Genomic DNA, 22740 nt, shown 5'->3' on the forward strand with positions numbered 1-22740 from the left:
TTGAGAGAGGCGGAGGGGGTGTTGTAGCGGTGTTTCCCGATTTTGACATGTGTGTCGTTACAGGTGCTGTGGCGGGGCCGGCAGTGGAGGTGTTGAACATATACATTGTGGGACACTCATTCGTCAAGAGGGCGGAACAGGCAGAGTGGGACAGGCAACGGACACTCAATTTGGGATTGGATGCAGGGTTGTACCGTTGTCATTGGAGGGGGAAAGGGGGTAGACGTTGGCACGAGTTATTGCCTTTGTTGAACACGTTGGTGAGAGGGGGGGTATGCCCGGATGTGGTGGTGATTCATCTGGGCGAGAACGATTTGGTGCAGTGCAAGGGGTTGGCGCTGCTCAAACAGATGAAGCGGGACCTGAGGGAAGTGAAGAGGCAATGGGCGGGCTGTCATATCATCTGGTCCGAGTTTATTCCCAGGCGAGTGTGGAGGGGGGCGGAGCGCCCGGGAGCCATAGACAGGGCTAGGAGGAAAATAAATCGGGAGATGAGCGACTTCTGTGCCAGGGAGGGGGTGGGGAGGATGGAGCACCCGGAACTGCGCTATGGTGCAGTATATTTCTTCCGGGAGGACGGGGTTCACCTGTCCAGGTATGGCATGGAGTTGTACTTAGTCCAGTTGAGGGAGGCTTTGGATGGGGCGTTGGGGGTGCTCAGGTATCCCAGGAGGCAGGAGTCCTAGGGGGGGGTCAAAAGTCGTATGCGACTTTCGAGTGGCGCTTTCCTATGGAGATAGGGTGGTTTTGCTGGAGGCCTGGGACTGTATGGTAGGCGGGGTTGAGGTCATGGAGGTCACTGGGGCATTCAGTCGAAGGGTAGGTTGCTGAGTGGATGGTTGTATTTTAATTTGAAATGTTGGGGTTACATTTAGGGGTGGGGGTGGGGGCGGTCAGGCAGTTGTTATTTAGTGAGAAGTAGTTTTGTTCGGCACAGGCCAGGTGGGACAATGTTGTAGGTGCACCTGATTCCAATAAAGCGGCCTTTTCCACACTACGTTGGTTGTCTGTGTCAGTGCTTCCCCCCCCTCACCTACTGGTGTGCCCCAAATGCGTAGTGTGGTGCAGGGGGACTAGATTTTTCCAGTTATGGAATAATTGTTTTTAACTGGTAATTCCTCCCCTAAACTGCACAAGAATGGGGCCTAACATGCACAGAGCACAATTACTGGTTGATTGACTGACCAACTCAATTAAATTAAGTGCACAATACTATGGTGAAAGAAGAGTTGTTATCCGGCATTAATGTAATAACCAATACTAATGGGCTTCAAACAAATGTTTTACAGTATTTGGGGAACAATGTCCTCTTATTGCAAACAATTGTTGTACATTATATAGTGCTTACAAATCCCCATCATATGACCAAGCTTTAGTTGTTTCTCAGTTGTAATTACAAAGTGTGATTGATTATTTATCATTCAAATAAACCATTGGTCAATGGGTTTTTCTGCTGAAGTGAAATTAGTGAGTGTTCTATTTCAAGTCTCGGAGTTATATATCTTTTTTAAAATTTATTTTATTTAAAAAGTTTGATATAGCGCTGGCTAGACCCGAAGGTATTAGAGCGCTTTACATGAGAATCAACAATGTAACAGAAAAAGATCAACAATTACACAATATATCAAAAAAATAAAAATAAATAGGCAATACAATTAGGAGATGAGAGAAAGGAGAGAGAAAAGTAGTGGAGGGGGCAGGGGAGGTGCGAAAGGGAGGATAAGGGAAGAGACAACAAGGAGAGATGAAAGGAAGTCTGTCTAAAGACCGACTGGGTAAGTGAGGACCAAGGAGGCAATCCACGTCCCATCTCCCCTATAGCTAAACCAGGTAGCTTGATCAGACAAAATTGTTCAGTCTCAATACATTGAGAGAGGAGAGAAGGAGAGATATAAATAGAGGGAGGATACGGGAAGAGACGACAGGAGAGAAGAAAGGAAGTCTGTCTAAAAACCGACTGGGTAGGTGACGTCCAAGGAGAGAATCCCCAGCCTGTCTCCCCTAAAGCTAAATCAGGTAGCTCCATCGGGCTTCAGACAAAATAGCTAGGTCTCAATTGATGAGGGAAAATTCACAGATAAACAGGGTGGGGACTAAGGGCCAGGACAGGTGAGGGAAACGGTCAGTAGCAGGAAAGTGGAGAAGTGTAGAGCGGAGAGAAAAGTTTTATATAGCGCTGGCAGACCAGGAGGTATCAGAGCGAGGTACAGTTGCTTCAAGAACGAAGTTACATAATTACAACAGTTTCAGGAACAAAAATGAAGGAGAAATAGGAGTTATTTAAAGAAATTAGGGGAAGTGAGGAGTGAGGGAGGAAAGAGGAGAGGGAGGGGTTGGGAAACACAAGGGCGACTAGAGAAGAAACAGAGTCAAAAGAATGGTATAAGCAGGCTCAACAGGGAGCAGTCAACGAAGCTGGCAAAAACCCGGAGGAGTCGGTGTGCAAGCAAGAGTAATGGTAAGAGACAAACATCAACGGAGAGAGTAAAGGAAAGAAGTAGTGCAGTACAATACGAACCATAGTATTAGAACATTAAGACATGCAAATAATCGCATGGGGACATAACATGAGAGAATGGGAGGAACAGAGGTATCAATAACAATTTTAAAACAATGTGAGTATCCATGTGGAGGAGAGAAGGACACCAATAATAGTTTGTGAGGGGGTCAGTGGGACTGGCAGTAGGGACCAAGTTGCAAGATAGCAGAGCTCGACCGGAGTGATCATTGAAGGTGAACCCAAAATGGTGGGGGGCAATGTCGCTAAAAAATCCACAGGAATAGCTTCTTCATACCTCCAGATAAAATCTCCATGTTGATCCACGCGTTAGAGGGAGGCAAACCAAGAGGGATGGCAGTGGAATACGCATCAGTGGCGAACTCCGGAGGCAGTAGAGAGGGCTTGGGGGAAAAGGGTTAATGCAGCGCCGCTGAGGAAGTCAGGCGGCAGCGATGAGTGTGGAGCAGATCCCAAGGGGAGGGAGAGAAGGACGGTTAAGCAGAGTGGAGCCACATCCCAAACCCTGGGGCAACGGTATCCGACAGACTGCATGGAAAGAAACAGGACCTCTCAGTAAAAACCGGAGCTGGAAAGGCCTCAATCTGCGTCCGCAGTGCGCCAACGGGCGCCATCTTGGGGTCAGGCAGGCTCCAGGCAGAATGTCCCGAGGGAGAGCAGCCACCAGGTGAAGCTGATTCTAAAGCCCCCGGGTCAGGAAGGGGCAGCGGGAGTATCTGCAGGGTAAAAACGCTCGTACGGCGAGCCTACCTCCCGGAGCCGCTCTCAGCCGACATCGTCCTTGGCAAAGTACTGGCCGCCATTTTGAAGATCACCGCATCTCGCCACCGGTGCTCCCAACACTCCGCTTCAAGTAGGGAACATGGGTGACCAGATACAGGTAGCGCATTCAATGAGTGTATGTGAACGAGCCCTTAGACAGCTGCCCCCGGAGACTGAAGCGCTGAACCATGGCAACTCCCTTTACATAGTAATATGTTGTATTTCCTCTGCCATCAAGGCCTATGTCCCGGGCAGAGACCTCCGCTCCTCGGCACAACTTCTTTTAGCAGTACCCCGCTACCGGAAAAGAAAACAGGGTGGCTCTAAATTTTCCACTCTCGCCCCCATGTTCTGGAATTCTCTCCCCTTCCACCTTAGGTCCCTTACCCAGTATTCCAGTTTCCGCAAAGCTCTGAAGACCTTTTTATTTTCCCAGTCTCTTCTCTTGTAAGCCCTGCCTGCCTTTCCAGTCGACTTCTTAGTAACTGTTCTTGCCCAGTTGGCTGCCTGCTACTTCAGCGCCAAGAAACCGCCCAGGTGTACGTTGCGCTTGATAAATATTTTAAAACTTAAACTTAAACTTAAACATACCATAGCATATGTGTTGTGGATTTGAAATGATTTGTTCCCGACACTACCGCCCTAAACCTATGTCATAGAGGCCATGCTAGCGAGATACTCAAGCTAACTGCCTGTAACTATATTGTGCTTAAATGTTGCTCATAGGGTTATAAGTTTACCAAAGCTTAGGCAAGGCAATTATTTGGAGGAAGTGGATCTAAAAGATTTAACATCTGGTAAAATAGACATGAAACATCTGAAGTGAACTGTTCTCATAATTTGGGCTAGCTAGGACCAATTTGCTGCATCAGAAATTAAGCAAGATATTGTGAATTCCAGAGAAACAAAGCCAGAACTACGTGGACACTTGAGATCAAGACTCTGGCAGTCTCAGATGAGCCGAAGTGTGTTTGTCTTTAGCCACCATTCCTAGTCACTTCCCCCAAAAAGCTCACATACACCTCAGTAAAGTCTTTAGACTAGGCAACCAGTTGGAAAGGTTATAGATTATCAGGTTTCCTTGCTTAATGCAGATACTTGAACGTGGGCTCTCCCTAAAAGTGTTTGCCTTGCAACAAACAAATCTACCATAATTTAAGTTATTTTTCTTGCGGAAGTTTGACAGTATCCGAACTATTGGGACTAGAACACTAACACCCCTAGGATTAGGAGACCATATGGTTGGCGCCATTGTGGTGACATTCACTGGAATATAAGCTTCTTAAGGCCAGCTAAAGTTGTGGGTGCCTGACGGTAAGTCCAATCGGGTAACAGAGGCGAGTGCACCGTTGGTGTTTGCGCCCTGCGGAACAGCTGTTGTAGGAAAATGACTAATAAGATCTAAAAATACATCAACTTCTTCAATTAAAACCAACATGTGTAATATGTTAGTGAAGTTCACCAATATTAGACAACAGCTAAACACACCTTAATATTCTCCTGCATTACAAAGTCATTGTACACTGCCCTGAACCTTGCAATGGAGGACAAAAGTTTCATATGTAGCGGAGCTTTGAGAGATGAATTGCTAAGTTAATACCATGTTCTTTCATAAGGTCCATGACTCCATGCTCCTATGATCCCAAGCAATGTCAAATGGCCAAAGCAGATTTGCATATGCGTCTCGCTCAATAAAGGACATTTCAATACATCATGTAAGTCAACCCGTGGCCCCCGCGTAGTCATTTATAACATGTCTTGCAATTAGCTTCACGACTAAACTCGAACAGACTGATTTCGGCTAACTTATTGTAAACCACTTTTTTCAACAACGGGAGATACATAAGAAACATCAAGTAGATGTGCAACAACCACACATCACCCATCAGTAAATACAACGGTAATCTCATTGGTGGCAACTGGTACAGTGTGATTCCTCAAAGATAAACAACAGTTCATTAAAATAAAGAAACTGCAGCTATAAAAATGTAATTTCAATTCAGGAATGATGATAAAGCTTGGTGATGGATGTGAGCCAAACATCCTGGAATGACTACACCACAACTCCACTTTTCACTCTCCCCCAAACTTGCTCCTCTTCCAACTAGTTAGCATTATTGAAACTACAGCCAGCACATCATCTTTTTTTTGTTCCTCACCTTTCACTTGCACTCCCATTTTCATTTTAAGCACAATATAAAGGTTGTTCATGTTTTCATGCAAACCATGCATGACTGTGAATATGAGTGTTCACACAGTTAACAAACATTATAGCATACCTCTAAAGGAAGAATGATGGCACCAGGGTTATCCCAATTTTCCTCAATTATATTATTATAGATTATCCTCATCGTGAGCTGTCGCAAACAAATCTGCTGAGCATTACAGATTTGGACATACACATAATCAACATCCAATGCCAGCTATTCCTAACTTTTAGTAGTATAATATTAGCCTTTATCTAACACTTGCAATACAATCTGCCAGTGTACAGTTATTAAATTATGTATTGATGATTGAAAAAACAGATGCCATTGTGAAGTGTAGCATTCTCAAGAATTTTTTTTACAAAGTGACATACTTTTTATTAGAGAATGCTACTATAATGCACATAGGATTTCACCTTTGAATGAAGGTTTATTACATGACATTAGATTATGCATTTTGAAAGATCATGTGTGAAATATTTAGTGGTAAACTATTCCAAAATTGCATGCAATGTTGATAGCACTCACCAATTCAGTCACTTGAAGGCTTACTCACTTATTTTCATATTAAATCACTCAACTAACATCCATGGTTACTCTTAAATCTATTCCATCCCACAAGACATGGAAAGACTATATCGCCCTGGAGAAATGCCTCATAAGACTGACATGTTAGAATACTGAAGCATACTAAATCAACTGAAAGAATACGTTTATGAAAATAAGCACTTCAACAAATTACAAAACTGGTTCTGGTGGAGGAGGAGGCTGAACTGATCATTGCGTCAGAACTTGATATGCCATAAAGGATATTTAATGAGGACAGCATTGGGATATTGCATTATTGGACCTCTCAGTTGATGGATACTATTGATGATACAATCCTCCTCTCAAGATATGATGAGGCAGGAGTGCAAGGAACAACACTTCCATGGATACAATCATTCCTTCCAACAAGAATCAGTCTGTTGCTCTACCATGATTTCAGGAGAGACCGAATGTATCTTTTGTGGTGTCCCCCAGGTTTATATTTTGTACTCACTCTTATTCAATCTGTATATGAGGTCACCAGCCAACTTATGATTAGTATCAGGGATCAGGTGTTACATGAATGCCAACAGCACCCAACTCCTTTTTGAACTCTAACAGTTATCAACTTGCCAGCTTGGACAGGCAGAAATATCACCTTTATCCTAATTCCTTTAAATGGCACTCTGATGGATGTCAAACAATTATCTCAAGCTCAACCTCTGAAACCTGAACATCTGCTGACCGAGCCATCCGCCTTCATCCATTCGCCTAATCAACTGAACCCAGACAGCGACTGGATACCCTTACGGGTGACAAGAAGCACTCTACAAATCTACTGATTGATTGATTGATTGACTCTGCCATCTACCTTAATGTCAATTTGTTCTTAGACAAGTAAGTGGTCAAGGTTTCTGGTGCCTGTGTCACTCAAACACGAAACTCAAATGCTCCCTTTCATTTTCTGATCCACACCGGTATATGCCAGTTGTTAATTATCTGGTGATTATGCCAATGCTATCTTCCTTTCCATACCAGAAATGATAACTGCAATTTTTCTAAAATGTTGCGGCACCTCCGATTGCTAGCCCTTGTCATCATAATCACATTTTTCCCATATTGCACATGCTGCATGTGCTTCTGGTTCACATCAGAATAGTTTTCAAAGTCTGACAGCCATAGAGCCACCTTTCTTAGGCATCTTTCTTAGGCCACCTGACTTCTTAGCTGCCAATTTCAGTTGACATCACTCCAACAGAGCTTTACATTCCTCCCAGCTTGCTTTAATTCTTGTGTCCGCTCAGCCCTCCACAGGGCTTGGTCACCCCACTCACTGCTGCCGCTCCTGCCTGCCTTTGCCGCCTCCTGCCTGCAGATTCCTTCGCTCGCTGCCCGCTGCTCCTGGGAATTTCCCGCTGCTCCTGGGAATTTCCCGCTGCCTGCTGCTTCTTGGAATTTCCCGCCGCTGCCTCCCTGCGGCCCCGCCCCCCTGTGATTCCATTCGCCGCCCCGCTCCCGCCACCCAGCTGCTCCTCCCTCCCGGCTCCTTACTTATGACGCCCCCAGAGCGACCGCGCAGCGGACGCGCGCAGTGGGAGCACCGATTGAGCACCGAAGGTGCGCCAAAGGTAAGCCCGTCTGCGCCCATCCGCGCCTGGCCCGCGCCCAGCGCCAGGACCCCTGGCCCTCCCCGCCGAGGCAAGACGACCCAACTGACCTACGACGCCGCCACTCTCAACGCACTCAATGCCGGCCGGACCCACGCCTGCTGCCGAGCCACCCCTAGACGCACCCACGGACCCTTCACCTGCTGCACCTGCAAGTTCACCTGCCTCCGAACCTGCCCCGCACCCGCCAAGACAAACACCAGCAGCAACCACCTCAAGTGCATCCTGATCACCACCCGCTCCGTCCACAGACATGCCGTGGAACTCTGGAACCTCCTCGACGCTACATCACCGGACGTCGCCTTCCTCACAGAAACCTGGATGAACGCCTCCTCTGCACCCGACATCGCCATCGCCATCCCGGACGGGTACAAGATCATCAGGAGGGACCGCATCAACCAGACCGGAGGTGGCATCGCCATCGTCCACAGGAACACCATCCGCATCATGACCGACGCCAACGACTCCTTCGCCGCAGCCGAACATCTCCACTTCCAGATTCACACCGGCCCTAAGACGACCCTCAGAGGCACCCTCGTCTACAGACCCCCGGGACCACGCACACAATTCAGCGAAGACATCACAGACTTCATCAGCCCGCACGCCCTCCCCTCCACTGACTACATCCTCCTCGGGGACCTCAACTTCCACCTGGAGAACAACAAGGACCGCAACACCACCGCCCTGCTGGAAAACCTCGCCAACCTCGGACTCAAGCAACTGGTCAACACCCCCACCCACTACGCCGGCCACACGCTTGATCCCGTCTTCTCTTCCAGCAAGTACATCACCTTCAGCCACGCCACCGGACTCCACTGGACCGACCACAGCTGCGTCCACTTCAGCTTCAAAAGATCCACGACCCACCACCACCCGCAACAGGTACCTCACAGGAATTGGAGCAAGATCACCGCAGACCAGCTCACCACCTCCCTCAGCCAGAGCCCACCCGCCAACACAACGGACCCCAACGAAGCAGCCCGCAACTTCACACAGTGGCTGACCGCCTGCGCCGACGACCTCGCGCCACTAAAGAACCCTCCCAGCAGACCCAGAAGCAAGAAGGCATCCTGGTTCACCGACGACCTCAAGGACTCCAAGAAGACCTGCCGCACCCTCGAGAAAGCCTGGCTCCTCGACCGGACCACCGACAACATGACCGCCCTCAAACACGCTACCCGCAAGCACCACCAGCTCATCCGCACCACCAAGAAGAAATCCCTGAAGGAACGACTGGACAACAACGCCCACGACAGCAAAGAGCTCTTCACTATCGTCAAGGACGTTTCCAACCCCAGCACCGGCACCAACGACATCACTCCGTCACAAGACCTCTGCGACTCCCTCCCCTCGTTCTTCCACCACAAGATCGCCGACATCCACAACAGCTTCGGCGCCCCACCCACGCACCCAACCGTCGAACCAACGCCCCCCACCGCCACCCTTCGCACCTGGACCACGGTGACCACCGAAGACACAGGCCGCACGATGAACACCATCCACTCCGGATCACCGACCGACCCCTGCCCACACCACGTCTTCAACAAGGCCGACTCCACCATCGCACCCCAACTCCGGAACATCATCAACGCCTCCTTCAACACCACCACCTTCCAGGAGAGCTGGAAGCACGCCGAGATCAGCGCCCTCCTGAAGAAACCTACAGCGGACCCCACCGATCTCAAAAACTTCCGCCCCATCTCGCTCCTCCCTTTTCCTGCTAAAGTCATCGAGAAGATAGTCAACAGACAGCTGACCGCCTTCCTCGAGACGAACGGATCCCTCGACCCCTCGCAGTCCGGCTTCAGAGCCAACCACAGCACCGAGACCGCCCTCATCGCAGCCACCGACGACATCCGGACCCTGCTCGACAAGGGGGAAACAGTGGCCCTCATCCTCCTGGACCTCTCCGCTGCGTTCGACACGGTCTGCCACAGCACCCTAGTCCAGCGCCTCAGCAACATCGGTATCCAAGAGAAGGCACTGGAGTGGATCATCTTGTTCCTCGCCGGAAGAACACAAAGAGTCCGCCTCCCCCCGTTTCGCTCCGAGGCCACCGAAGTCATCTGCGGCGTCCCGCAAGGATCTTCACTCAGCCCCACCCTCTTCAACATCTACATGAAACCTCTCGCAGCCATCACACGCCAGCACAACCTCAACATCATCTCTTATGCCGACGTCACCCAGCTGATCCTCTCCCTCACCAGAGACCCCGACACCGCTAGAACCTGCCTACACGAAGGGACGAAAGACGTCGCCGAGTGAATGAAGGACAGCCGCCTGAAACTGAACTCGGACAAGACGGAAGTCCTCATCCTGGGATCTTCGCCCTCCGCCTGGGACGACTCCTGGTGGCCCCCAGCCCTGGGCACCGCACCCAAGCCAACCGACCACGCACGCAACCTGGGCTTCATCCTGGACCCCTCCCTCTCGATGACCAGACAAGTCAACGCCGTCTCCTCAACGTGCTTCAACACCCTGCGTATGCTTCGCAAGATCTTCCGCTGGATCCAAGACCAGGAAGACTGTCACCCAGGCACTCGTCACCAGCCGACTGGACTACGGAAACGCCCTCTACGCCGGAACCACAGCCAAGCTACAGAAAAGACTCCAGTGCATCCAGAACGCCTCCGCCCGACTCATCCTGGATGTCCCCCGACGCAGCCACATCTCCAGCCACCTGAGGACCCTGCACTGGCTCCCCGTCGACAAGAGGATCACGTTCCGGCTCCTCACCCACGCACATAAGTCTCTCCACGACCTGGGCCCCAAGTACCTCAACGACCGCCTGACCTTCTACACGCCCACCCGCCAGCTACGGTCCACCAGCCTCGCCCTCGCAGCCGTACCACGCATCCGAAGAGCCACCGCCGGAGGAAGATCCTTCTCTTACCTGGCTGCCAAGACTTGGAACTCCCTCCCCATCCACCTTCGGCTGACCCAGGACCATCTGCCTTCAGGAAACAACTCAAGACCTGGCTGTTCGAGCAGTAGCATACCCCTCCCCCCAAGCGCCTTGAGACCCTCCCGGGTGAGTAGTGCGCTATACAAATGGCATGATTGATTGACTGATTGTCAAGGACCCATACTGTTACTTTTAGAGATTGTGCATTAGCAGAGGCTGTGAAAAAAGAATAGGCCACTTTCCTCCTAATTCTTTGACAAGGAATTCACTTCCTAAACTTTAGGGAGGCTAAAGACCTGGCTCTTTAATAAATAACGGATTGTCATTCCTCTAAATTCTGTGTTCACGACTCAATAAATATTCTTAACTCATCCCTGCGTCTTTCTTTCTCCCTCTGCTTTCATGATTCCCCGTTTGTGATTTTAAATCATTATTGCTGTCTCAATATGGGTAAGGAAGCCAAGGTGAACCAAACCAATGTTTAATGAATAAATATTAAGGTAGCGTAACATAACATGCATAAAGTACATTTTATAAACACACCTGATGCAATATACAGTGTAAGTGGTTGTGAATAAAACATAAGTGTCACTTTATAATGATGTAAGTCTACCCAAAGCATTTATTGTGGAAAACAACAAACCCAATGGTGAAAATCTACAGCAGGTTAAGTATGAAAAAGTATTGCATGTGTGAAATCATAGCATTTACCTTCCATGGCACATAAATATTGAACATATTTGTGCGAATCCGTCACTACAACGAATGGCATGTAAAAATTATTGAAGACAGCAGAATGGTTGTGGGTAGCAATCATGTATAACTTAAAAATAATACGAAAGGCTCGTACAAGCAGCATGAACATTCAACTTTCCATGCAATTTCTCACCTTCTGGGCTTCAAAGGCTTCAGTAAGGCAGATAAAGTTGGTGATTGCCCGCATTGCAATGGGAAGCTTTCCTATTGCCTTCAAGTCAATGGGCTTCTTGTGAGCCGTCTTGATGAATGCATTCATCCACCAGTACGTTCCTTTTGAGATCAGGTTCACAAAGGGTTGTAGGAATCTCACTCCTAAGTCTTGAAGGTCTTCAGGAGGCTTCACCTCCTTTGGAGATTTGAAAAATACATATCTCTGGGAAATAAACCACACGGTTCCATTACAATCTTCTAAAGTGAGTAGAAAATAAGTGTGCATTGAAAGATTGCTTTGTGAATAAATCCAACAATTAATGGTTTACCATAGTCAGGATGAACATATTCTTCAACGTTATTATGGATACTTTTTCCAGTTCTGAATGGGCCTTCATGAAATGTTAATCACACTGGCATAATTAGGTAATTTGGGAAATTGCTGCGTAATTATACCTAATTTCACACAATGATGCTTGAATTTTGCATAGCAATGCAAAAGAAAATCACGCGCATTTCACATACCCGTAGTACTGGGCTTTCGGGTGATCACCTAATGCATTTTGGATTTTATAATCTTGCTTTGTTCCCATTGAACACATGTGAGTGTATAGTTCGGGACTGGAGACAGCCTTAGTGCTGACTAGGTGTGAGGCAGGATTTAACCCTCTATTATTTATTGATGTATAACTTTTGTATAGCACGTACAAGCCATAAGGGCATGGGAGTGCTTCACATCGCAAAGCAGAAAACAATAGCATGAAGCACAGCAAAAAAAATGATCGGCATGATAGCTAAGTGCACAATTTCTCCACCCTGAAGAGTCACCCGAGACATTAATATCTAACCTACGCTACAGCACAGACAATGGCACAGTCATCAATGACCTTATCTTCTACTCCAGAAGATCCCCCTACTGGCGCAATACCTTTGTGCACCTCCTTAACATACATGCAACCAGGAACATCCCTCATGGAACCAAGATTACAATAGCACCCTCAGCAACCCTACGAGCTGACCTCACAATCACAATCTACAAAAGCGGCATTGTCCTGATCAAAGCCTCATCCAGGAACCTTAACAAATTTGCAAGCTTCTTCTGAAACTTCAACATCCATGTGAGCCAGTCTAACAGAGTATCTACCATTTACCCTGTTGACCCTCAGACCAGCCCGACTAGCGCCCCTAGACCCCCTCCAACCAGTCACCTTTTGGATCCCAACACAGATCATCCCATCCCCCCTCTCAAGCCTCCTGGCCGTACCAAGAGAATAGTCATCCCTGCACCAGACGACCCTCTGACCAGCCCAACTAGCGCCCCCAGACACCCTCCAATCAGCCATCCTTGGGCTTGCAACACAGATCATCCCATCCCCCCCCGCACGGCTCTTGACCGTACCTGGAGAACCATCATCCCTGCACCCCTGATCTCCTCCCCTTCAGCTCCCCACTCCAACTGCGAGCCTGAGACACCCCCACCCACCTGCGACATAGATCGAACCTGCCCACCCAGCCCACAAACCACCTCTCTAAGAATCTCTACCACCGCTCCGCCCAACATCGCTAACTCATCTTCTAGCCCCATCAATAGACCTCTCTCAAGACCCTTGGTCCACTTCCTGCCAGTCCAACACGCTGACCATGAGACAGGTCAGTCACAGGAAACCCACGTCACACCTAATACTAAGACTCTAGATCTACCACTATCCCCCCTAATGCCCCCCTTTACCGTGAGTCTGATAGTACCATCCCAGAACCACTGCCTCCCTACCCGCTAACGTCTCCCTCCTATAGGGATCTCGAAACACTGCACACCAGAGCGGGCAAACTAACTCAGAGCATCCACACCTCACTTCTAGATCTTATGAACCTCCTTCACCTTGCTGAACTCTCCCTCGCCAACATCAAAACCCAGTGGAACTCCACCCCCCCGCACACCACAGGGTTACTCAAGCACCCTCTACCACTACCCTTGAGACACCTTCGCCCGCGCAAGCACACCTCTAGTCCACTTGACCTTACTGAAGAGGAAATCCTTGCCATCCTTAGAGACTACAACCTTAGAGACTACAACTACAAGCACATCTCTAGTCCACTTGACCTTACTGAAGAGGAAATCGTTGCCATCATTAGAGACTACAACCCAGACTCAACCACCCTTTGCCTGCTAGGTATGAGAGCCGAACATGCCATCTGCACAGTCTCTATCAACACTAACAGATTGGCTACTTTCCGCAACAGAAATGTGGTCAAGAGTAACCTTGCGCCTGTTCACTTATCCGCTCTGACTCCCGACACCCCTGCAGACTCCTCTCTGTCTGGCCTCCTAATTAACTGCTGATCGGCGTTTAAACACGCCCTTGACATTGCTGCACTCATCCTAAACAAAAACCTCGACCTAACTATTCAAACAGAATCATGGCTCAACGATTCCTCATCCCCTTGCCTGGACCTCTTAGTCCCTCCCGGCTACAACATCGCCAGGCTGGACAGACAATCTAGCAAGAAAGAAGGGGGCATCGCTTGCATCTACTGTTCTAACCTCAGCGTATCTGAACGTCTGGCTGATTCCTCTGACCTTTGCGAATACCTCACACTCTCCATTTGCAACAACTCCACCCTATTGTGCAACCTACACATCATCTATCAATCCCCTGGCATGAACGACTCCTTCACTGACCACCTCATGGAACTTATTACTGCTAAGTTCTCATCCAATACCAAAGATATCCTCCTGGGGAATTTCAACCTGCATTGGAATGACCCCAAGGACCCTCATGTCAACGCCATCAAAGACCTCCTGTCCAATCAAGCCCTGACCCAAGCCTGCTCTCTCCCACCACATTCAAAAGGGGCCATCCTTGACTGGATCATTTCCAAGAAATCAACAGTCACGCTTATCTCCATAGACCCATGCGACTGGTCTGACCACCACGCCATTGCATTCCGGTTACAGGGCACCCACAAGATAAGGGCCCATCAACCAGTGATTCCCAAACGCTGGCTTAGATATACTAGAAACCTGGACCACAATGAACTAAATGCTCGCTGCAAATCTGAACCCCCCCCCCCACATTGTTCAACGGTCAATAGACCTCAACAACCACTACTCCACAACTATCTCGAACATTATGGATGACCTATTCCCACTAAAGCTAAAAAGAACCCAAACTAAAGATAGGAACCCCTCGTTCACTGGACCACTCAACAATGAGAGGACATGCCTCCGGCAATCCGAAAGAATCTGGTGACAGGACTCCTCCGCCGCTCATCTAAAACTTCTCCACCAGTCCAGAAATGCCTACAACAAGAACGTCCTGAAATCAAAGAAAGAATTTTTCAGATCCGAACTTGAGAACGCCAAGAACAGACCTCGTAAACTCTTTGAACTGGTCAAACACCAATCCAACAAACTGGTCAAAACCTCGAAAGAAGGGGGCGTGGCTAGCAGCCAAACATGGTGGCTGTGTGAGAGAGGAGCTCCGTGGTAGAAGCGGACCCATCCACTAATCCGTGCACATATCCGTCACAAAACAACCTCTGAAGGCTGAATCCAGGAGTGGAACCTGAGCGGCACCGTCCGGTGCAATCCCGGAACATTTCCGAAGCCCTGAACGGTCAGAGCAGTACCGAGTCCGCCGCGGCCTGGCCACGCATCGGCAGCACCGGTCTAAAGTTATCGCATGCCCGGGCGGTTGTGAGGGCAGAGCGGCGACGACAACCTGAAATCGACCCTGATCCGACGGGGGTATAAGGCGTCTACATGGCCATAATCCGGGTGAAAATAAAGGCGGACGAAAGTTGTAATCCCCCGCCCGACCAGAAAAGACTTGGACCCCCCACCGACCGCCTACCCGCCGGTGCCGGAGTAGTGGGGGAGCAGATCACTGCGCGCCGCCCTGGCTGAACGAGAGGCATTGATCACCGACCTGGAGCGGGTCCATTCCCAGCACGACCTTCGCCACTCCACATCTGACCCCCGTGGAGCACAACAAAGAGGCAAACGACGCGACGCTAGTCCTGGTGAGCGCACAAGGGGCTTGCTGAGGGGGAGATATTACACTGAGGCACTGCCCACCTAATGAACTGTTCCACAAAATCCAGCACCCGGCTGAGGAGCAACACGTGGGTCGCGCGAGGGACACACTGGTTACAGCGGCAGTTGGTGAGGACTGCACGAAAGACGGTTAGGGGAAAGAGGCCTAAGAGCATCTGACCAGAACACAAGCGGAGCGACTGTGTGGTGACCCACTACACGCGGCCCTAGACCCATACTGTCCTACCAACCGCCTCCACTGCACTGGGCCACACAGATCCAGCGACGGGAGAGATGGTGCATGAGTGACTCCTGACATCACAACAATACTTGTAACCGCTGATACAGATATCCTTTCAGCGACGACACAGCTAGGGTCCCACGCCACTCTCACAGCCATATCGAAACCCTTCTCAGCACAGCGGCTGTGACGGATAGCGGATATTACTATACACGCGCTATTGCGACATCGCCCGCGCCCGGAGGCCTCACTGCGCCGCCTGCCATGTCGAACAGAGGTCCTAGAAACACTGCGGCACAGAGCAAACTGGATACATACGCGTACGATAAGAACAACCCGCCGCAACAAGAGGGACGCCACTCCACAGGCAAAGGCGCAGACGGAGACGGAACCAAAAAAGTGACGCTAGAAGATATCATGAAGACCTTGTCTAGTGTGCTCCATATCCGCTGAGGTGGGTCTACTACGGGCAGACTTTCACAAGATGACAGAACGGGTGGCACAGGTGGAAGTGGTCATGAAGTCCCTCGTTCAGGATACCTCAGATTTGCAAGTGGCAATGGAATGAATGCAAACAATCAATAAACAACTGCAAGACAAACTGGACGATCAGGAAGGGCGCTCAAGGCGCAATAACGTACGAATTTTAGGGGTGCCGGAATCCGAAGGTAAGCGAGCGATGGACCTATATGTCGAAGACTTGATCAAAACTAAGCTGCAACCCAAAGGTTTGTCGAACTTTTTCTCTGTGGAAAGAGCGCATAGAGTACCTGGCGGAGTGCCTAAACCGGGTGCGGCACCCCGACCAGTGCTGGCTAGACTATTCAACTTCAGGGATAGAGATGCCATACTGCAAGCAGCGAGGACCTCTCCGCCGATTAAAATCCAAAACTCAACACTAGCTTTTTTCCCGGACTACACGGCGGAAGTGGCCCGCCGTCGTAAGACTTTTACAGAAGTCAAAAAGGCGCTGAGACTGAAAGAACTGCCCTACTTGATGCTGTTCCCGGCAAGATTAAGAGTAGTCGACAATAACAAAACATGGTTCTTTGACACACCCGGAACTGCACAAGACTGGCTGGAGGGCTGGCGGCCGGGGGGAGCACCCCGCCGCAACAACAAGAGTCAAAGACACCAACGACATGAACACCTACAGGAAACGCAAACGTCAAGATGCAATAGCGTGGCGGACCTGTCGGCGACGGGGCTAGACCAGGACGACCACCAACCGGAATCATAATAGACTACCTCGCAGGGCTGGGAAACATGACATCTGCTATTTAGGGCGTGTTGCCCTAGGACTCCACCTGGGTGAGGCTAAGGAGGGCTGATGGGGCAGCCACCCTCAGGAGACTCCTTACCCCCCGCAAGCAAGTACATGGTTCGGGGTTGGGATAAGCACTCTGCGAAGTTGGGGAGGCGGGCGGTTGTAAGTCCGTTGAGCAGGGAGGCAGGGAGGAGGGTGGAGGGGGGAGTTTAATTGTTATTGTTTGTAATTCACACGCTATAGCACGACATGGCAACACGCTACCACACACCACATTAATTTACGAGACAACATGAATACTGTACTGTTGGGGAAGGAAGACCTAGTTGCACTCAAACCCATTCCATTATGTCACAGACCTCGCACGTCTCAGCCAATGAGGGCTTGACGCAGCGAACCACGGTTCCACCCCTCAAAATACTGACATGGAATGTCCGGGGATTAGGAGACAAAATCAAAAGGGGACTGGTCATGCATGCTGTCAAACGACAAAGCCCGGCACTAGTCTTACTGCAAGAAACGCATCTCACAGGGAGGGCATGCCAAGCACTAGACCGCCGGGGCTACAAAATGGTGGCACATTCAGAATTCACATCAGGCTCCAGGGGAACAGGTGTCCTATTAAAAAAAACTCCACATTCATTCTCTCACAGCATAAAATAGATGATCAGGGACGCTTCGCAGCAGTCCATGGGCGATGGGAGGGCCGACCCTTAACTGTTGTATCAGTCTATATCCCGCCAGCACTTCAAACAGTGGCCTTGCCGGCTTTGGGAGAGTTCCTACTGAACCTTCCGAAGGGAGACATTATTATTGGAGGGGACTTTAACTCAATAGCTGACCCTCTACTGGATAAATTCCCGATGCGTACGCATGCCTCCAACCCCACAAGCTTTCAGGGTTTCTTAACGGCACTGGGTCTGACAGATATATGGCGACACAAACACCCCACAGAGACACAATATACCTATCATTCAACGGTGCACAACAGTCTGTCCCGTATAGATTACTTTCTGCTGTTGGGAAATAGAATGCACGCAGTTGACATCGTAGATATACTCCCTAGGGGCAACTCAGACCACTCGCCACTAATGCTGACTCTCTCCAGCCAGGAGAAGACCAAGAGGAGAATATACCCTATTTACCCTAACTTCCTAAAAATTCCCAAAATCAGAACAGCTCTTAAGAAGGCGACCAAACTCTTCTTTGCCGAAAATGAAAGGTCAGTGTCTTCTCCCTCGATACTCTGGGAGGCGTATAAAACCGTCCTTAGAGGATAAGCAATAACTTCCATCACAGGGCACAAAAGGGTGCAGCGGCAGGAACTCTCAGAGCTGGAATTAGCATTACACACAGCAAATGTAGCCCACATGACAGACCCCACGACGGACTCGACACATACTCTTCAAATACACCAACAGCGACATCAAGATCATATCCGTTTACAAGTCCTTGATAATATCTCAGCCACGGCCCGCAAAATATATGATGTTGGGGATAAAGCAAGCAAGATGTTGGCCTGGTTGGAGAGGCAAGGGGGAAGCAATAGAGCCATGCAACAATTACACACGGCGGAGGGACACCCTCAGACACACCCTGAAGAGATAGTCAATGTACTGGCAGAACACTTCGAAAGGGTGTATACCCATAACCGCGTCGTCACAGAGGCCGCAGCTTTAGACTCCCTTAATCAGATTGAAACCAGGACGCTTCCTCAAGAGGCAGTCCAAGAATTAGAAGCAGACCTCACTGTAGATGAAATACTACTAGCCATAAGGGCAATACAATCTGGAAAGGCCATGGGCCCCAATGGGATCCCCATCGAATGGTATAAACTTATGTCCGATACACTTAGCCCACGGCTGCTGGCTATGTACACAGAGAGCCTTACGAAAGTGGAGCTACCACAGGATCAGCGAACGGCGACAATAGTGGCAATACCTAAGCCTAATAAACTACCGACCGATTGCGCATCATACCGCCCCATCTCGCTGATCAATGCAGAGGCGAAGATTCTCGCGAAACTGCTAGCCACTAGATTAATGACCCATCTCCCACTACTGATCCACCCTGACCAATCAGGTTTTATGCCTCATAGGAGTACTGCCCATAACCTCCGATGCTTACACGGAGTGCTAGCACGAGCTCCGTTACTACCTGAGCGAGCCGTCATCCTCTCGCTTGACGCGAGAATGGTTTTCGATATGGTGGAATGGGGACACTTATTCGCAGTCCTGACCCGTATGGGCTTTGGGCCCAAATTTATAGCCTGGATACGCTTCCTATATGCCAACCCAGTCGCCCACATGGTGGTGAACGGTCATATTTCACGCACAATCCAACTGGCGCGGGGAACCCGACAGGGATGCCCCCTTTCACCCCTGCTATTCGCCCTGGTGCTGGAGCCGCTGGCGGCACTGATTAGAAGTACAGCAGTACTGAAAGGTATTAGCTGGAAGGAAGGATGGGAAGACCGTGTGTCGCTATATGCCAACGATATGTTGGTATATCTGACGGACCCAGAAAGGAGTGCGCCGGCACTGCTGTCGTTATGCGACGAATATGGGGTGACGTCGGGATACATAGTAAACTGGTCGAAATCAGTCCTATATGTTCTGAAGGGACCGGCGCCCACACTTGACAGGGACTGCCTGCTCGAGATAGTCACGACCTCCTTCAAATACCTTGACATATATATCACTGACAATCAGACGGAATTCTATGACAGGAACCTAAAACCACCACTAGACCGGCTTCGAACAGATGTAAAACACTGGGCGCAATTGCCGCTCACGCTTCTTGGTAGAGCGGCAATCTACAAAATGATGGCCCTTCCAAGATGCCTCTATGCCCTAGAAAACTCACCCTATCCGGTCAAACCGCTATACTTTCAACAAGTGACGGCATTAGTGACTAACCTGCTATGGAGTGACCGACCTGCACGTATTGCCCATGCCAAGCTGAATAGATGCTGGTACGAAGGAGGAATTGCGCTGCCAAACCTGCAATTATATTACTGAGCTGCCCAACTCAAAATAATTAACCAGTGGATCCACGCACCCCGGGATGACCCAGCTTACAGGGCTGACTGGGCCCAACTGGGCACCGACGGCATGCTTTCAACGCTATACAACAGAAGCCAAGTGACAGGACTATTGAACCCAGCGAAGCAAACAATAGCGATATGGCAGAGCGCGCAGGCAAGGTTAGGTTGGAAGGACGTAATCACTAAACGTACCCCACTCTGGGACACCAAAGCACTAGGACAACTAAGAAAGAGTAAAGGGTTTACACAATGGGACAACATAGGGATATCGACGGTGGGAGATTTATGGGATAAAGGGGCGGTAATACCCTTCACTCAACTCCAACACCAATATGCACTGGGTCCGACAGAAACATACCGATACATTCAGATCAGGCACGCCCTTCTGCAAGTACTTACAGCAGAGACTGAAATCCCGGAGTCCTCCCCATTAGAGGACAGACTACTCATTGACTATATGAAACATAGCGCAACCTCCCTCACTTATAAAAAACTAATAAACAACCTCACAGACCCCGCGTTGAAATTGCGCGAGAGATGGGTGGAGGAACTGGGCGCCATAGACGACTCGGAATGGAATGAAGCACTGGCGTCCCCAAGGGAAGTGGGCATCTCGGCAAGATTTAGACTAATACAATTAAAAATCCTACACAGGATATACTACACGAGGACCACCTTACATAAACTTCAGAGAGCACCACACCCATATTGTCTCAGAAACTGCGGTGCATAAAGTACCTTGTTTCATACCCTTTGGGAATGCCCATTCAAAGCAGCCTACTAGCGCCAGGTACTACGCACGATTTTGCAAGCACTAGGGGTGTCGCTAACACTGGAACCGCGTAAGTGTCTTTTAAATATCTGGAATCCAAATGACTTATCAAGGTATGGGTTGATATGGACTACGCTGGCCCTTTTGTTGGCGAAACAGGACATTGCGCAAAAATGGGGCGCAGCGGACCTACCTACGCTGGCGCAATGGAGCAGAAATATGGACTTACTAATGTTTACCGAAAGGGCAGTATATGTAGCGAGGGCCTGCCCTCGAAAGTGAAATAAAGTATGGTCTAATTGGAATGTATATAGGGGAGAACTGTGTGACATGCTGCCTGAAGAAGAAGACGCCGTCTCAGATGAGGAAGAGGAGTGAAAAGGGGACTGGGTTATTAACATTACTAACTATAATGAGTTACAAGACGAATTGCTTCTCATAATACTGTCATTATTAACCCTGACTATGTATAATGGTGTATTGGAATTATGGCTGAAGGTTTGTAGTATTGTTTGTCAACGTGCATGGCTACCGACAATAAAAAGAATAAAAATTGTTTTTAAAAAAAAACCTCGAAAGAAGCCCCCAAGGCTTTAATATCATCTGAGGAATTCTCCTCCTTCTTCGTGGACAAAGTCGCAACCTTAGAAGATGAACTTAGTGCCACCACATACTCCCTATCCCTGCCTGGCCTGCCTCCTATGATACCCCCCCAATCTTTACCTAAAAATCAAGCACTCTGGACTGACTTCAATCTCTATGACGAAGACTCAGTTCATAAAATCTTATCGTCCCTAAACCCGAATAACCAATTCAATGACCCGCCCCCCTCCAACTGCCTAGCGGCTGTCGCCCAATCCATTATCCCTAGCTGGACGGCAATAATTAAAGGCCAGAATCCAACTCAAACTGGCTTGCATCACACACAAAGCTTTATACTCCAACTCCCCTGCCTACCTTGCACAGAAACTTGTGGTATCCGGCCAAAGCAGAAACTCCCGTTCCGCCAGAGACCTTCTACTCCAACCCGCACGGTTCAAGAAAAAAAAAACTTAATACTGGGCTTTCTCTGGATCTGCTCCAAGAATATGGAACTCTCTCCCGCCCACCATCAAAAGAATCCCTTATCTGGCACGCTTCAAAAAGGAGGCCAAAACCTTCCTTATGGGTAAATTCCTCCCCTAAATGCTGCCTCCTGCCGATTCTCAGTCCTTGACCAATGCACAGACCTTGACCTAATACAGACTTGAGCCTTCCTACGGAATACCGTCCTACCTCTTCAAGAAATCGGGGGCCTTATCTGGAGTTATTTATATCATATAATGAACTCCAGATAAGGCCCCTGTTTTTATACGTGTCCGCTTACTATTGTGATTCCCTCCTATTGTACACTGCTATGTTTCCCTTGTAAAGCGCTCTGATACCTAGGGTCAAGTTTGCGCTCTATAAAACAATAAAATAAATAAATAAGTTGGTGTATTACACCCATTTTCTTGAGCTGCTGAACAAAATCTTAATAGACATCAGTGCAATGTGATCATGTACAATGCATACTCATGCCTATTTCACTAAACGTATTTGCCTCCTGCATGCAATGCGTTCAAAATGCAGCATTAGGCTTAGTTTTATGAACTTCACTACTGCATAGGGCGTATAACTCTTCTTAAAAAAATATCTTCCTGTCGTTTGTCTCCGCTTTATGTGGATATCTTCATAGACACATTGGTGCACTTTTTACACCACTTAGTGGTGCTCAATGCCTGTGTCTGTGATGTGCCGAGATACTGTAAGAGTTGCATTGACAGTTTTATGTCTGAGCTGCAAACCTGGTTACTTAAAGGCCGCTATTTACACTTGCGCGTCATCTCCTACGCCAAGTCTT

At 49.1% G+C, this 22740-nt stretch overlaps 1 protein-coding gene across 3 annotated transcripts in view; it reads right to left on the reverse strand.

Annotated features, from left to right (window-relative positions):
• The window catches only part of ABCC8 (ATP binding cassette subfamily C member 8), a 1340683-nt gene that overhangs the window by 1065370 nt on the left and 252573 nt on the right, over positions 1 to 22740 (reverse strand). For all 3 annotated transcript variants that reach the window (XM_078681060.1, XM_078681061.1, XM_078681059.1), the window contains one exon: positions 11477 to 11719. In XM_078681060.1, coding sequence (XP_078537186.1) covers positions 11477 to 11719 — 243 coding nt within the window. The remainder of the gene's footprint in view (positions 1 to 11476; positions 11720 to 22740) is intronic.

This window comes from Lissotriton helveticus, chromosome 3_1 (genome assembly GCF_964261635.1).
Source record: "Lissotriton helveticus chromosome 3_1, aLisHel1.1, whole genome shotgun sequence".
Classification (NCBI taxonomy): domain Eukaryota; kingdom Metazoa; phylum Chordata; class Amphibia; order Caudata; family Salamandridae; genus Lissotriton; species Lissotriton helveticus.